Source organism: Erpetoichthys calabaricus, chromosome 5 (genome assembly GCF_900747795.2).
Source record: "Erpetoichthys calabaricus chromosome 5, fErpCal1.3, whole genome shotgun sequence".
NCBI lineage: Eukaryota > Metazoa > Chordata > Cladistia > Polypteriformes > Polypteridae > Erpetoichthys > Erpetoichthys calabaricus.
Genome location: NC_041398.2, coordinates 143,661,573 through 143,678,380, shown reverse-complemented (window position 1 = coordinate 143,678,380; position 16,808 = coordinate 143,661,573). Strand labels below are relative to the sequence as shown.

The 16,808-nt window shown below is 41.6% G+C and overlaps 1 protein-coding gene across 5 annotated transcripts in view; it reads right to left on the bottom strand.

Moving 5' to 3' along the window:
* The window catches only part of acsl1a (acyl-CoA synthetase long chain family member 1a), a 279,599-nt gene that overhangs the window by 19,768 nt on the left and 243,023 nt on the right, over window positions 1–16,808 (bottom strand). For all 5 annotated transcript variants that reach the window (XM_051928437.1, XM_051928438.1, XM_051928440.1 and 2 more), the window contains exons 17-18: window positions 13,927–14,043; window positions 7,435–7,578 (exon numbers count right to left, since the gene is read on the bottom strand). In XM_051928437.1, coding sequence (XP_051784397.1) covers window positions 7,435–7,578; window positions 13,927–14,043 — 261 coding nt within the window. The remainder of the gene's footprint in view (window positions 1–7,434; window positions 7,579–13,926; window positions 14,044–16,808) is intronic.

Here is a 16,808-nt window from a genome sequence, read left to right as displayed (position 1 = left end):
CAGGTCCTCTTATCAGTAAATTTGAATGTATAAAAAATCTGATATTTTGAGTTTATGGGCTCAATTAAAATTTCAATGTGTCGACTGTCATATTCAGATTGGCCAGTCTCTGAATTCTTTCACTAAATAACAATTACTCAGATTTTTTTTTTAAACCTTTTTTAATATCAAAATGCTCTTTTTACAACAAAAATAAAAATGGTATGATTTTTGTAAATTCTAAATTCAGACAGATTTTAGCTTTTCATAGTGGTGGAAGATGCACACAGGTAGATTACATCCTATGCAGAAGAGTTGATCTGAAGGAGAATAAAGACTGCAAAGTGGTGGCAGGGGAAAGTGTAGTTAAGCATCATAAGATGGTGGTCTGTAGGATGACGTTGGAGATCAAGAAGAGAAAGAGAGTGAAAGCAGAGCCAAGGATCAAATGGTGGAAGTTGAAAAAGGTAGACTGCAAGGTTGAGTTTAGGAAGAAGGTGAAACAGGCACTGGGTGGCAGTGAAGAGTTACCAGACAGCTGGGAAACTACAGCAGATGTAGTAAGGGTGACAGCAAGGACATCTAGAAAGAGGAAGGAGGAAAAGGAAACCTGGTGGTGGAATGAGGAAATACAGGAGAGTATACAGAGGAAGAGGATGGCAAAGAAGAAGTGGGATAGTCAGAGAGATGCAGAAAGTAGACAAGAGTACAAGGAGATAAGGTGCAAGATGAAGAGAGAGGTGGCAAAGGCTAAAGAAAAGGCATATGATGAGTTGTATGAGAGGTTGGACACTAAGGAGGCAAAAAAGGACCTGTACCGATTGGCTAGACAGAGGGACCGAGCTGGAAAAGATGTGCAGCAGGTTAGGGTGATAAAGGATAAAGATGTAAACATAGTTACAAGCGAGGAGTGTGTGTTGAGCAGATGGAAAGCGTACTTTGAGAGGCTGATGAATGAAGAGAACGAGAGAGAGAAGAGGTTGGATGATGTGGAGATAGTGAATCAGAAAGTGCAACAGATTAGCAAGGAGAAAGTAAGGCCAGCTATGAAGAGGATGAAAAATGGAAAGGCCGTTGGTCCAGATGACATACCTATGGAAGCATGGAGGTGTTTAGGAGAGATGGCAGTGGAGTTTTTAACCAGATTGATTAATGGAATCTTGGAAAGTGAGAGGATGCCTGAGAAGTGGAGAAGAAGTGTACTGGTGCCGATATTTAAGAATAAGGGGGATGTGCAGGACTGCAGTAACTACAGGGGAATAAAATTGATGAGCCACAGCATGAAGTTATGGGAAAGAATAGTGGAAGCTAGGTTAAGAAGTGAAGTGAAGATTAGTGAGCAGCAGTATGGTTTCATGTCAAGAAAGAGCACCACAGATGCAATGTTTGCTCTGAGGTTGTTGATGGAGAAGTTTAGAGAAGGCCAGAAGGAGTTGCATTGCGTCTTTGTGGACCTGGAGAAAGCATATGACAGGGTGCCTCAAGAGGAGCTGTGGTATTGTATGAGGAAGTCGGGAGTGGCAGAGAAGTACGTAAGAGTTGTACAGGATATGTACGAGGGAAGTGTGACAGTGGTGAGGTCTGTGGTAGGAGTGACAGTTGCATTGAAGTTGGAGGTGGGATTACACAGGGATCGGCTCTGAGCCCTTTCTTATTTGCAAAGGTGATGGATAGGTTGACAGACGAGATTAGACAGGAGTCCCCGTGGACTATGACATTTGCTGATGATATTGTGATCTGTAGCGATAGTAGGGAGCAGATTGAGGAGACCCTGGAGAGGTGGAGATATGCTCTAGAGAGGAGAGGAATGAAGGTCAGTAGGAACAAGACAGAATACATGTGTGTAAATGAGAGGGAGGTCAGTGGAATGGTGAGGATGCAGGGAGTAGAGTTGGCGAAGGTGGATGAGTTTAAATACTTGGGATTAACAGTACAGAGTAATGGGGATTGTGAAAGAGAGGTGAAAAAGAGAGTGCAGGCAGGGTGGAATGGGTGGAGAATAGTGTCAGGAGTAATTTGTGACGGGTATCAGCAAGAGTGAAAGGGAAGGTCTACAGGACAGTAGTGAGACCAGCTATGTTATATGGGCTGGAGATGGTGGCACTGACCAGAAAGCAGGAGAAAGAGCTGGAGGTAGCAGAGTTAAAGATGCTAAGATTTGCACTGGGTGTGATGAGGATGGATAGGATTAGAAATGAGTACATTAGAGAGTCAGCTCAAGTTGGACGGTTGGGAGACAAAGTCAAAGAGATGAGATTGCGCTAGTTTGGACATGTGCAGAGGAGAGATGCTGGGTATATTGGGAGAAGGATGCTAAAGATAGAGCTGCCAGGGAAGAGGAAAACAGGAAGGCCTAAGCAAAGGTTTATGGATGTGGTGAGAGAGGACATGCAGGTGATGGGTGTAACAGAGCAAGATGCAGAGGACAGAAAGATATGGAAGAAGATGATTCACTGTGGCAACCCCTAACAGGAGCTGCCGAAAGAAGAAGACGACAACAGATTTTAGCTTCAATGGGCGCATTGAATGTTTTCTTTGCAATAAAGTAATCAGATGTTTTTTTATTATATAAAATTGGAAATTTCTTTTATCAACTGAACTCATACTTCTCATTTATCAACGTTTGTCAGAAACATTCAAGTATTCTGCTCTTTTGCTATTGCAAAAGCAATTTCTAACAAAATATAGCTGTGCACATTTTGGAGAACAGTGTCTAACGTTTTATCACATTACAAGACTTTTCCAGAGATGTTTAGCCCAAGACTTGATTTACTTAATCTTAGCAAGTCACAGTGTACTTTTACTATTTCCAGGCAAGGTTTGTCATCCCCAGCGACTCAGTCATACCAGTCTTCACAACAAAATCAAACAGGATTGATAACTCATAGGTGCAGGTTCTTGTTTCCTTGAGGGCTAACAAGCAAAAAGTGAACACCTGAAGGTAAAATGCATATAAATTCAACTCTGAGTACAGAATGAAAGCAGGTTCTTTGAATCACACAAACAGAAGAGAGGCTGTTCTCTTTGATGTCTCATGTTTGACATACCACAACAGAGATTGTGGCTGAATTAACAGTATTTGGAAAGCCTTCGTATCATCACCGGTGAAAAAGGAAAGGATGTTATTGGCTTTCAGAATGCAGTAAGCCTGTTCTATTTTAGAAATGTGAAAAAGTACTAAAATTCTACATAGTTGTTTAATGTTAGGTTAGGTCTTAAGTCTTGTGATAGGTGTTAGGTCTTGTGAGTCCTAGTCATGCAATCTGACTTCCTTAAGATGACTAGATCAAGCAACTGCGGTTGTTAAGTTTTACAGTCCTTCCAACTAGACATTGTATAATGTTCTGCTGATTTTACTAAATTACTAAAGTTCCAATTTCCAACTTTACTATTGGTGGAAAAAGCTTAGTGGATCACAACAACGAAAAAGACCAGTAACATCTCTATCCTAGAAAATGCTATGGAACCCTAAGACAAAAAATGCTTAAATAGTAACAAATGGCAAATTCATACCACCTAAATGTTCTGAGGTATTTTCCAAATTAGTTCATTCTAACCTGGGTTTAACCAATAATAAGAAAACTTCTTTTGTGCATCACCTTCCTCCAAAAAAGCTGACATTACAAAATTTCATTATAGTGTGTAACGTACTTTTTAAAATAAGTACCATATATACTCATGTACAAGTCGGGTCTTAAAACCCAGAAAATCGATCATAAAAATCAGACCCTGCCTTGTACGTCCATTCAAAAATGCAACAATTAAATTTTTTTTTTTTTCATCTTCTTGCCTCCTCCAATCTCGCATCAGTTTCTCAGACGCATTGAATTTTGTTGCAGCAGTGCAGTTACCAATTGCTTTTGCTACTTCAACAACGTTTAAATTTAAAACCAGCTTCATATTTTCTTCTGATTGGACGCTCCATTGTAGATAAGGGATGCTCTTACGATAAAGGTGTATGAGGGTGTGAGATACAAAAAACACAAATCAGTGCAAACGTTGTTTTGGAATAGTTCGAGAGAGATTAGGAGCATGCGCTGATACAGTGCATTGCCACACTCACATAGAAAAAAAATGCAGCGTGCTCCGTGGTTACTCTCTCAGGTGGGCGTTAGCATATTATAATCTCTTGGACAAATAGTGTGAGTTTTCTGCATTCAACTTATACGACTGACATTATAACATACCAGAAATTATATGGTAAAATCTAGTCCCGACTTATCCGCAAGTATATACAGTCATGGCAAACAAATATACAGTAATGGCAAAAATCAAGCAGAAGTATATGCAAGAATGTGAAATCATTATGCTGTTTGTAATTGGCATACAATTTTTAATTAATTCAATTTCAGTATTCTACTGAGCTCATATAAAGGATATACTGGGTAAGATTTGAAAATTCATAACCATGACTAGGGCCAGTGTTAGCTTTTTTTGGTGCACTAGGCAAGGTTTTGATTTGGCCCCTACATGCTCCAACATTACTACCTACCTTCCACTCACATTTTTCACACCTTAACTGCCTACCATAGTCATTGTTCCAGAAGTACAAAACCACTGATATCCAAACACTAACAGAATGATATGCAAACACTAACACAGAATTTTTTATGATAAATGTAATCATATGCACTTGATTAATTGATCATTAGCAAGTGTGACCACCTCCATAAAAGCAGTTTGCTGGTCTGGAGCATTCCAGTGTGTGTAACACAATTTTTGCTAACCATCAATTAGTTCATAATTCTACTCTACAGTGAAAAAGATTATTCACAAGTGGATAACATTCAAGACAGTTATCGATCTTCCCAGGAAGATCCCAGGAATTTCACTCCAAGGTCAAACAGTGCAGTGTTCAGAGAAATGGCAAAAAACCTCAGAGCTACATTTCAGACTCTACAGATCTCAATTAGCATTTTAAATGTTAAAGTTCATGACAGTACAATTAGAAAAAGACTGAACAAATATGGCTTGTTTGGAAGGGGTACCTGGAGAAAGTTTCTTCTCTCTAAACACAACATGACAGCATGGCTTAGGTTTGCAAAGTTGCATGTGAACAAAGTACAGAACTTCTTGAACAATGTCCTTTGTATAGACAAAGCCAAAGTGGAGATGTTTGGCCATAATGCACAGTGCAAGGTTTGGTGAAAACCAAACACAACATATCAGCACAAATGCCTCATACCAAATGTCAAGAACGGTGGTGGAGGGGGTGATGAATTGGGCTTGTTCTACAGCCACACAGAACCTGGGCACTTTGCAATCACTGAGACGACCATGAACTGCTTTGTACACCAAAATATTTTAGACTCAAATGTGAGGTCATCTGTCTAACAGCTAAAGTTGACAAAATTGAGTCATACAACAGGACAATGATCCCAAGCACATCAGAAAATCTACAACAGAATGCCTGAAAAAGAAAAGAATCAAGTTGTTGCAACGGCCCAGTCAAAGTCCAGACCTCAACCTGAGTCAAATGCTGTGGTGGGACCTTAAAAGAGCTGCATATAAACGAATGGTGGTAAACTTCAATGTACATTGAAGCAACACTATAAAGAAGAGTGCGCTAAAAATCCTCCAAAATGATGTAAGAGACTGAAAAAGTCATACAAAAAACAATTACTTCAAGTTGTTGCTGCTAAAGGTAGTTCTACTAGCTATTTATGTACTGTATATGTACTCAGTTCTTCACACATTGCTTCTCCATTTTGGCTTCATATTTGTTAAATAAATGACAAGGTAGAATCTGTTGTGTGTTGTTTTACACCTGATGTTAGATTTAAATAAATTTAGAATCTGCCAAGGACCAGAATATTTTTTTATTATGTCCTGATACGTAAAACCATAGAACTGTAACAGGGTGTACTTTCTTTTTCACATGGCTGTATATAGAAGTTGTAGCTGCTGGTGAGTAAGGCAGAATCAAGCACAGGTCAAATGCGTACCTGGAAGAAATCTCAGTCCAAACGTTCGTTTTAAAAGATTTAGTGAAAATTCAAAGCAAACAGTCCACACAAGAATAAAGAAAAAAGGTTGTTACACATGTAGAATAAAAGGCAAAAAAATTGGAAAAACTGCCTCTTCTCTAAACTTAAGCTTTTATTGTCAAACTTCAGTTGTTTCTATACTTAAAGGTGCTTTACTTTGCCTTCAGTACGCTCTAAACGTACGGCACAGCACGTTCAATAAAGCATGTTAATTTTCATAATATTGGGCATGTAAGGCACGGTTTATAACCATGTGCCCTCCATGCCTTACACACGGCAAGGCAGGGCACTAACATGAGGCTAATCTATAGTCAGAGAGGCTAGAAATAGTTACAATATACCAATTCAATTCAACTTGTGGGGGTTGTAAAAACCTCCCATAGACTATGCACTAATATATAGGCAAACATATACTAAAATAACCAGCAAATGGCTATTACAGAAGTAAAAACTCAAATGAAAAATTATTACACACTATTAACTAGTTATAGTAAGGAAAGTTCGATGTACATATAAAAGTCATGTGTAACAGATAAAATGATCTATGTTTTAAATACACTATGGACAGCTAGATAATTAACTAGATGAGGACAAAGTTATCTAGAGGCGGTAGAAAGCTATAGCTTTGCAGGTCTCCTGAAAAATTAGGTGTTAAGCACTAGCAAGAAAGCTTAAATAAGCCAAGTTATACCATATTCAAACGGTGTATACAAACCCACATGACCATTAACATATTAAATGGCAACAAAAACTGTCTACATATGATTTAATATAGCATTAGATGTGATCTTAGAGTTAAAATCCTGAAAGAATGTGGCTTCTGGAATACTTAAACTTTCATTCAATTGAATGCTAGCATTTATCATTTGCTTGTGGCTTTGACATCATACACAACTTTCTAATTCTGCAAATAATACAGTTATACTACTTTTAAAACATATAGTAACATGACCTGAACTCTAACTAAACTGATCCAGTCAAGCTACTGAATGAAGCTAATAAAACAGCTAGCATGAGCACCAGGTTATGAAAATACTCCAGGCTAAAGTAAGCAGGAGAACGTTTTACGCAAAAAAAATCTTCATCTAACTAGCTAGCAATGATTGAAAAGAAACCATAGAAAATGTTGATTAGTTAGCTTCCTATATTTAATCAAAACATTATTTTTAAATCTTGTTTGAGAAGTGGGTAAATATGATTAACCTGTAGTTTAAAAAATATTTTTCACTCTCTGCTCAGTACAAAAGAATGGATAAAATATTGCAGCATGTTCTACTCTTTGCTACAGAATAAAGACCTTTAAGATGGTTGTTTATCTGTAAACATTTTCTATGTTTACAAGATTGTAGTAGTTACAAATTATATGAAATTTAAATCACAGAAGGTAAAGTACAACAAACAGCAAAGTTAAAACTAGTGTAGTTATGGTTCAAAACACATACACTGAAACATTCAAAAAAGTTCTCACCTGTAGGCTGTCTCCATGGACAAATATCTGGGCAACAGGCTCACTTCGCAAGTAAATATTCTCAATTTTCTCTGGGGCTATGTATTCTCCTTGGGCTAATTTAAATATGTGCTTTTTCCTGTCAATAATCTTCAGTGTTCCATTCTGTAAAAAATATAATTACAATTATTCAGTCCTTCACAGACAGGATTATGTATTACAATATATGATAATTTTATGTTATGCTTTGGTATATTTGGCATCATTTTGATTATTCTAATTTGAAAAATTGAAATAATATTAATAACTTAATATTTTATTTCTTAACAGTAGACATTGTGAAAAGTATTGAGATTTTTCAGATGAGGAAAACACAAGTTACAAGGTAAGGTTGATATACTCATTAATCATGGTGCCATAGGGCAGTGTCGTATTACAAGTTGATAAGCACATGCAAGACCCTAGAATAAAAATAAAAGCTACAGTAATTTTCTTAATTTCCGTTTGCTTAGACTCTTGGTCCACCATGACCAAAGATTCATTTAGCATAGGCTTAACTCCTCATGTAGTAAGGAAACAGATGCAAAATAGAAAAAAGACAGACACTTCTGCCATACCTGTGCATAATGAAGTACTGCTGGGGCAGAGATACAAATTCACGGTCCTGCTACTGTCATCCATAACATTTTGTTGTCTCAATTTGTATGTGCTTGTGAGGATGCAGCTTCGTGCAGCTTTTGTCTAAGGTATGTGTGAATGTTAAATTGTATTTTGCAAGTGAACATTGTGGAGACAACAGTTTTAGTAATGTAGTCTCGTCTAAAATAGACTTTTGTCAGGTTCTGGAAATTTTGATTCTTTTACTACAGAGCCTTAGGATGTTCCAGAAATATATAAAGACCAAAAATAAAGAAGTGGGTAAAATGCAAGTGTTGGCACTTATGGAATTTTGTTTAAATGCAAGGATAGTGAGCAAAAACAAGTTTAGAATTCTTTTTTAAAATAAGATCTCAATTTCTACTGATGTGACTTCACATTTCTATGGAGAAATCTATCATTCCATGGAGGTTCAAGTAATGGTATACTGCATGGTTAAATAAAAAACATGAAACTTGCAAAGGTTTCTAAATGCTAAAAATGGCAATTTTTTTAAAGGGCACTAGTGGGGGAAGAGGTTAGGGATTTTAAGTTATTTTTGTCCATCGGTCAACTAAAAAATGAAAGAGCAAGGTTTCAATTTGTTTGAAAATATGCAGCAAAAACTTTTTTTTCCAAAACTGGGTGAATCTTGATGCAATGTCCCTATACTACAGTATTTCTAAATTCTACAATTAAAATATAATGTAAATGTTGATAAATACCCCAAAAGGGAACCTGGTTGATCTTATATGAAAAAAACATTGTAAAAATTCCTTTGCTTCATTAAATTGAAAATTGTTCAACACTTTAAAGAAGTGACAAATTTCTTGGTACCACTCCACAAAAAAATGAAGAACCTACATTTGTCTCTGAAATAATTGGAAACTGACAAAAATAACTGGCACCCATCATTGTTTATTCCATATTTCACAAAAATTAGATTTGCTTTAGAGTTCAAATAATAAAACACACATGAAAATGGCATGGACAAAAATGACGGGACCCTTAAAACCTAATATTTTGTTTAGCAACCTTTAGATGCAATCACTACAAACAAGTGATTCCTGTAGCTCTCAATGACACTTCTGCACCTGTCAACAGTTACTTTGGCCCACTTTTCTGAGCAAACTGCTCCAGCTGTGTCAGGTTTGAAGGGTGCCTTCTCCAGACTACATGGTTCAGTTCTTTCCATAGATGTTCAATAGGATTGAAATCAGGATTCATAGAAGGCCACTTCAGAACAGTCTAATGTTTTGTTCTTAGATATTCTTGGGTGCTATTAATTGTGTGTTTTGGGTCATTATTTTGTTGAAGGATCATGACCTGTGACTAAAACAGAGCTTTCTGTCACTGGGCAGTATATTTCCTTCCAGACTCAAGGCACCCCGTGCGAGATGCAAAAAAGCAGCCCAAAGCAACCAAGCCTCCTCCACCATGTAGGTATGGTGTTGTTTTCTTTGAAACTTTGATTTTTTCAATCTGTGGACACAGAGCTGATGCGATTTGCCAAAAAGCTCCAGTTTTGTCTCATGTGTCCAAAGAACATTCTCCCTGAAGCATTGTGGCTTGTCAAAATGCATTTTAGCAAATTCCAATCTGGCTTTTTTATGCTTTTCTTTCAACTGTGAAGTTGGGTGGTCTTCCATTAAGCCCACTGTCATTCAAAAAGCGACAGATGGTGTGTTCAGACACTGACCTCGGAGTTAATTCTATCTCTTTGTAAGTTCTCCTTGGCCTTTTGTGTGCTATTCTTGCTATGCTACTGTCCATTCTGGGGTTGGCTACAGTCCCATGGACCTTACAATTCTTAAGAAGATTTAAAGGAACATCAAGCTGCTTGGAAATGGTTTTACGGGATTTGCATTTAACGTGTTTGTCTACAAATATCATTCTGATCACTCCAGGCAACTTTCTCCTTTGCTTGACCTAGTCCATGTTCAGTGTGAGACACACAATGATACCAAACAGCAGAAGGACTACTTTTCTTAAATAGGCTGAATGACTAATTGCACAATTTGAGACATGTGTGATTCTAATTAAAGAAAACCACTAGTTTGAAAAATCACTCTAACCAATAAATTATGATCTTTTCTATGGGTACCAACAAATGTGTGCAGGCCACTTTAGAATATCTTCATAGAATAAGCAGTACTTTATATCTTATCACACTCGCTTTACGCTTTACATAGCAAAGGCACGCAGGTATCCATCCATCCTCTTCCACTTATCAGAGGTCGGGTCGCGGGGGCAGCAGCTTGAGCAGAGATGCCCAGACTTCCCTCTCCCCGGCCACTTCTTCTAGCTCTTCCGGGAGAATCCCGAGGCGTTCCCAGGCCAACCGGGAGACATAGTTCCTCCAGCGTGTCCTGGGTCTTCCCCGGGGCCTCCTCCCAGTTGGACGTGCCCAGAAAACCTCACCAGGGAGGCATCCAGGAGGCATCCTGATCAGATGCCCGAGCCACCTCATGATGCAGAGGAGCAGCGACTCTACTCTGAGCCCCTCCCGAATGACTGAGCTTCTCACCCTGTCTTTAAGGGAAAGCCCAGACACCCTGCGGAGGAAACTCATTTCAGCCACTTGTATTCGTGATCTCATTCTTTCGGTCACTATCCATAGCTCATGACCATAGGTGAGGGTAGGAACATAGATCGACTGGTAAATTGAGAGCTTTGCCTTACGGCTCAGCTCCTTTCTCACGACGACAGACCGATGCAGAGCCCGCATCACTGCGGACGCCACACAGATCCGCCTGTCAATCTCACGCTCCATTCTTCCCTCACTCGTGCACAAGACCCCGAGATACTTGAACTCCTCCACTTGGGGCATGATCTCGCCTCCCACCCTGACAGGGAACTCCACCCTTTTCCAGCTGAGGACCATGGTCTCGGATTTGAAGGTGCTGATTCCCATCCCAGCTGCTTCACACTCAGCTGCGAACCGATTCAGAAAGAGCTGAAGATCACAGCCTGATGAAGCAAACAGGACAACATCATCTGCAAAAAGCAGTGACCCAATCCTGAGTCCACCAAACCAGACCCCCTCAACACCCTGGCTGCGCCTAGAAATTCTGTCCATAAAAGTTATGAACAGAATCAGTGACAAAGGTCAGCCCTGGCGGAGTCCAACTCTCACTGGAAACGGGTTCGACTTACTGCCAGCAATGCGGACCAAGCTCTGACACCGGTTGTACAGGGACCGAACAACCCTTATCAGGGGTTCCGGTACCACATACTCCCGGAGCACCTCCCACAGGATTCCCCGAGGGACACGGTCGAACGCCTTTTCCAAGCCCACAAAACACATGTAGACTGGTTGGGCAAACTCCCATGCACCATCCAGGACTCTGCCAAGGGTGTAGAGCTGGTCCACTGTTCTGCGACCAGGATGAAAACTACACTGTTCCTCCTGAATCCGAGGTTTGACTCCCCAATGGACCCTCCTCTCCAGAACCCCCGAATAGACTTTTCCAGGGAGGCTGAGGACTGTGATCCCTCTGTAGTTGGAACACACCCTCCGGTCCCCCTTCTTAAAGAGGGGGACTACCACCCCGGTCTGCCAATCCAGAGGCACTGTCCCTGATGACACGTCTCTGCAACATCGCATGGACAACCAAGACAGTCCTACAACATCCAGAGCCTTGAGGAACTCCGGGCGTATCTCATCCACCCCCAGGGCCCTGCCACCAAGGAGTTTTTTGACCATCTCGGTGACCTCAGTCCCAGAGATGGGGGAGCCCACCTCTGAGTCCCCAGGCACTGCTTCCTCATTGGAAGGCATGTTAGTGGGATTGAGGAGGTCTTCGAAATACTCCCCCCCACCGACCCACAACGTCCCGAGTCGAGGTCAGCAGCGCACCATCCCCACCATATACAGTGTTGACACTGCACTGCTTCCCCCTCCTGAGACGCCGGACGGTGGACCAGAATCTCCTCGAAGCCGTCCGAAAGTCGTTCTCCATGGCCTCCCCAAACTCCTCCCATGCCCGAGTTTTTGCCTCAGCAACCACCGATGCCGCATTCCGCTTGGCCTGCCGGTACCTATTAGCTGCCTCTAGAGTCCCACAAGACAAAAAGGTCCGGTAGGACTCCTTCAGCTCGACGGCATCCCTCACCGCCAGTGTCCACCAACGGGTTCGGGATTGCCGCCACAACAGGCACCGACCACCTTACGGCCACAGCTCCGGTCAGCCGCCTCAACAATAGAGGCACGGAACATGGCCCATTCAGACTCAATGTCCCCCACCTCCCACGGAACGTGGCTGAAGTTTTGCTGGAGGTGGGAGTTGAAGCTGCTTCTGACAGGGGACTGCCAGACGATCTCCCAGCAGACCCTCACAACACGTTTGGGCCTACCAGGTCTGACCGGCATCCTCCCCCACCATCGAAGCCAACTCACCACTAGGTGATGATCAGTCGACAGCTCCGCCCCTCTCTTCACCCGAGTGTCCAAGATATGTGGCCGCAAGTCCGACGACACGACCACAAGGTCAATCATCGAACTGAGGCCTAGGGTGTCCTGGTGCCTAGTGCACATATGAACACTCCTGTGCTTGAACATGGTGTTCGTTATGGACAATCCGTGACGAGAACAGAAGTCCAATAACAAAACACCGCTCGGGTTCAGATCGGGGTGGGGGGGGCATTCCTCCCAATCACGCCCTTCCAGGTTTCACTGTCATTCCCCATGTGAGCATTGAAGTCTCCCAGCAGTACGAGGGAGTCCCCAGATGGTATGCCCTCTAGCACCCCCTCCAGGGACTCCAAAAAGGGAGGGTACTCCAAACTGCTGTTCGGTGCATATGCACAAACAACAGTTAGGACCCGTCTCCCCACCCGAAGGTGGAGGGAGGCTACCCTCTCGTCCACCGGGGTAAACCCCAATGTGCAGGCTCCAAGTCGGGGGGCAATAAGTATGCCCACACCCACTCAGCACCTCTTACTGGGGGCAACTCCAGAGTGGTAGAGAGTCCAGCCCCTCTCAAGGAGACTGATTCCAGAGTCCAAGCCATGCGTCAAGGTGAGCCCGACTATATCTAGCCGGAACCTCTCGACCTCGACCTCGCGCACAAGCTCAGGCTCCTTCCCCTTCAGGGAGGTGACATTCCATGTCCCAAGAGCCAGCTTCTGTAGCCGAGGATCGGACCGCCAAGGTCCCCGTCTTCGGCCACCACCCAACTCACACAGCACCCGACCTCCTTGGCCCCTCCCATAGGTGGTGAGCCCATGGGAAAGGGGACCCACGTTGCCTCTTCGGGCTGTGCCCAGCCGAGCCCCATGGGTGCAAGCCCGGCCACCATACACCCCCCATCGAGCCCCACCTCCAGGCCTGGCTCCAGAGGGGGGCCCTGATGACCCGCATCCTGGCGAGGGAAAACGTCATCCAAATTTTTTATTCATCATAGAAGGTCTGCTGAACCGCACTTTGTCTCGTCCCTCACCTAGGACCAGTTTGCCTTGGGTGGCCCTACCAGGGGCATAAAGCCCCAGACAACAGAGCTCCTAGGATTATTGGGAAACGCAAACCCCTCCACCACGATAAGGTGGCGGTTCAAGGAGGGGGGCATGCAGGAATACATGGGACAATTGCTTTTCATTTAATGACTTTCAGGTGACATGTAGCACTTTTTCCAATTAGCTGTAAGGGTACCAACAAATTAGTCCATGTCTGTAAGAACAGATTTTTGGGTCAAGAGTAAGATATCAGTTTTAGAAAGATAATTTAATAAAGTAATATAAAAAACTAATTTTTGAAAGGTGCCCTTTCTGGTCTACTGCTTCATTAACAGAAAATGAAAAACATTATATTTTACAATCAAGCAATGTGGAAAATAATTACAAAAAGCGTAAAAAGACAATTAGTTGTCAATGTCTTACTGGCAACCACTTCCCAATGTCCCCAGTGTGAAGCCAACCATCTTTATCAAGAGCTTCGGCAGTTTTCTCCGGGTCATTAAGGTAACCTTTAAACACACAGGGCCCTCGAACACAGACCTGAAAATTTAAAATAAGTCAAATTATGAACATTGCTGTAAAAGCACCATGCCCCTTTAATTATAAAATAACTAGCATATTCTATATGGTCAAATGTTTTAATATTCAAAGTGATGCACAAGACTAGTTCTTTTAATAACGAAAGTTATATATTACAGTAAAATCTTAATAAAATTGAAACTTGGGGAGGCAAAAGGGGGGCAGTGGGACGAGGGTGGGAGGAGAAAGAGAGCACGCTATCTTTAATCTATCCTTTTAATCCTTATAATTATAAGTGCCAATGTAACAATAGACTTCATGGCAGTAACTCCTGGGAAAATTGGAAATTAAGGTCATAGCTGTTTATCTTCAATTAAGACTACAAAATGACAACAAAAGTTCAGAAGCAATGTCTCCAAGACCGGACAGTTAACTTTGTGAGCTGGAATGCTAAAGGCCTGAATCACGAATTAAAGAGAAAAAGTATTCTCTCACCTAAAAGGTCTAAATGCTAAAAATAGTATTTTTAAAGGAGACCCACTTATTAAGCAAGGACCAGTCTCAGCTGCACAAAGACTGGACTGGCCAAATGTTCCATTCCAGCTTTACAAAGAAAACTAGAGGTGTGGGAATTCTTATACATAGAACAGTCTCATTTGTAGTATCAGATGTAGTATATGATCCTGAAGGGAGTACCGCGATTGTCATGGGTAATTTATTTAACTGCAAAGTGATTTTGATAAATATTTATGCACCCAATGTCAATGATATGGAATTCATGCAGAATGTATTTGCATCCATTCCTAATGTAAACACTCATCTTCTTCTATAATACGCTACCGTGGCTGTTCGTTTGTCTGTCCTGGATTTTAAATCACCTGTAGCTCGCAAACTGTTTCACCTACTGACTTGAAATTTGGTACACATATGCTATGTGACATCTACTATCCGCTTTCTGGGTGATGACTTTATTACTCTTTTTATTTTATTTTATTGTAGAATCAACTCTCGGCAGCGCGCAGCAGGGCGGCCGTGTGGCACATGCGTACGGGCGCCGTTCTCATTCCCTACCACCTTCGCTAATCATTCTTGAGGCAGATTGAAGATTTAAGTGCCAGATTAAGTGAAAAATTAAAGAAAACGTACTAAGTAACTGCAACACATAAACTAACTTAATCAGTTTTAACGGGAAAAGATGTCGACGAAAGGAGAAGCAGTGGTTTGCTAGGGTGGAGTAAAGAAGAGCTGCTCAGGAAGCAGCAAGCACATCAACCTCTGAGCAAACGAATGCTAAACGTACAGAGAAAGAGTATGAAAACTAGGAATGAACAAGTCAAGTGTATTCCGTTACTGGTAAAATTATATTGGCTGGGGACTTTGCGTTTTAAATCCAGACCTAGATAGGTCTCCTGCCACAGGGACGATGACATTCTAACACTGCAAAGACAATTACACAGTTTGCAACTGACCATAACTTATCAGACCCCTGGAGATTCCTAAACCCAAACTCAAGAGCATATTCCTTCTACTCACCAGTGCATCATTGCTACTCAAGAATTGATCATTTCCTTGTAGATAAATATTTCTTGCTGATGGTTAAATCTTGTCAGTATGACGCTTATTGTTATTTCTGACCATTGATTATGGGGCTAAAATCATTACTCCCCATATACTCATATTGCAGATGGCGTCTTAATCCACTTTCATTAGCAGACGAGAACTGTACAGAATTTATATCAAAACAAATCAATATCTCTTTTTAGAGACAAATACATCCTCGGAGGTTCCTGCAGGAATACTCTGGGAAACCCTGAAGGCCTTCTTAAGAGGACAGATTATCTCATATCTTTCCCACAGAAACAAACTGGAAATCAAGAAGGTATCACAGCTAATTAGCGAAACTACTAGAATACAGTGGAACCTCAGTTTGCGAGTAACTTGGTTTACGAGTGTTTTGCAAGACGAGTAAAAATTTTTCATAAATTTTGACTTGATAAATGAGCGAGGTCTTGCAGTACGAGTAGTATGTATAATCTTTGTTTGCTGAGCGTCATGTGATCACAACTGAGCTGATGGTTCTTCTCTCTCTTGCTGCGGGATTGTGGGCAATCGTCTCCTATTTTCCATCTGAGTCGGCGTGCCTCACTCATAGTAAACATCCGTACTACATCCGTTTACTACAGCATTAGCATTGTGACTGTGTGCTCGCTCGCGTGCGCTCGTGTGTGTGTGTGTGTGTGTGTGTGTGTGTGATGTGATGTGATGTGCGAGTCCCTGTCTTGCACACTAAAACACAAAGCTGAGTCTCAATACTTTAGCAACATCAGCTTTATTCAGCTTGAAACAGACACAGCAGTCAGGCAGGGCCCTGCACATTTATAATGTTCCTTGTTCCTTGTATCACCCATCGGTGGCAGGCGCTTATAGCATGTCCGCGATCTTTTCGGATTCGCTTTTACGGCGAACTGCTACAGCGCTGGGAGACTGAGATTGCTTTGGGACGCTCTTCCGCGTGTCATCCCGTTGGGTGGAATCCCACAAGAGTTTAGAAACTCACTCACACCAGCCATGATTCTTTTCAAAGGTAAAGTGCAGGTTAATTTGTTTTATGTATTTTTACTTTATATTTAATTGTAATATATTGTTTTAATCATTTTTATATGAATAGTTTTGGGTTGTGGAACAAATCATCTGAGTTTCCATTATTTCTTATGGGGAAATTCACTTTGATATACGAGTGCTTTGGACTACAAGCACGTTTCTGGAACGAACTATGCTCGCAAACC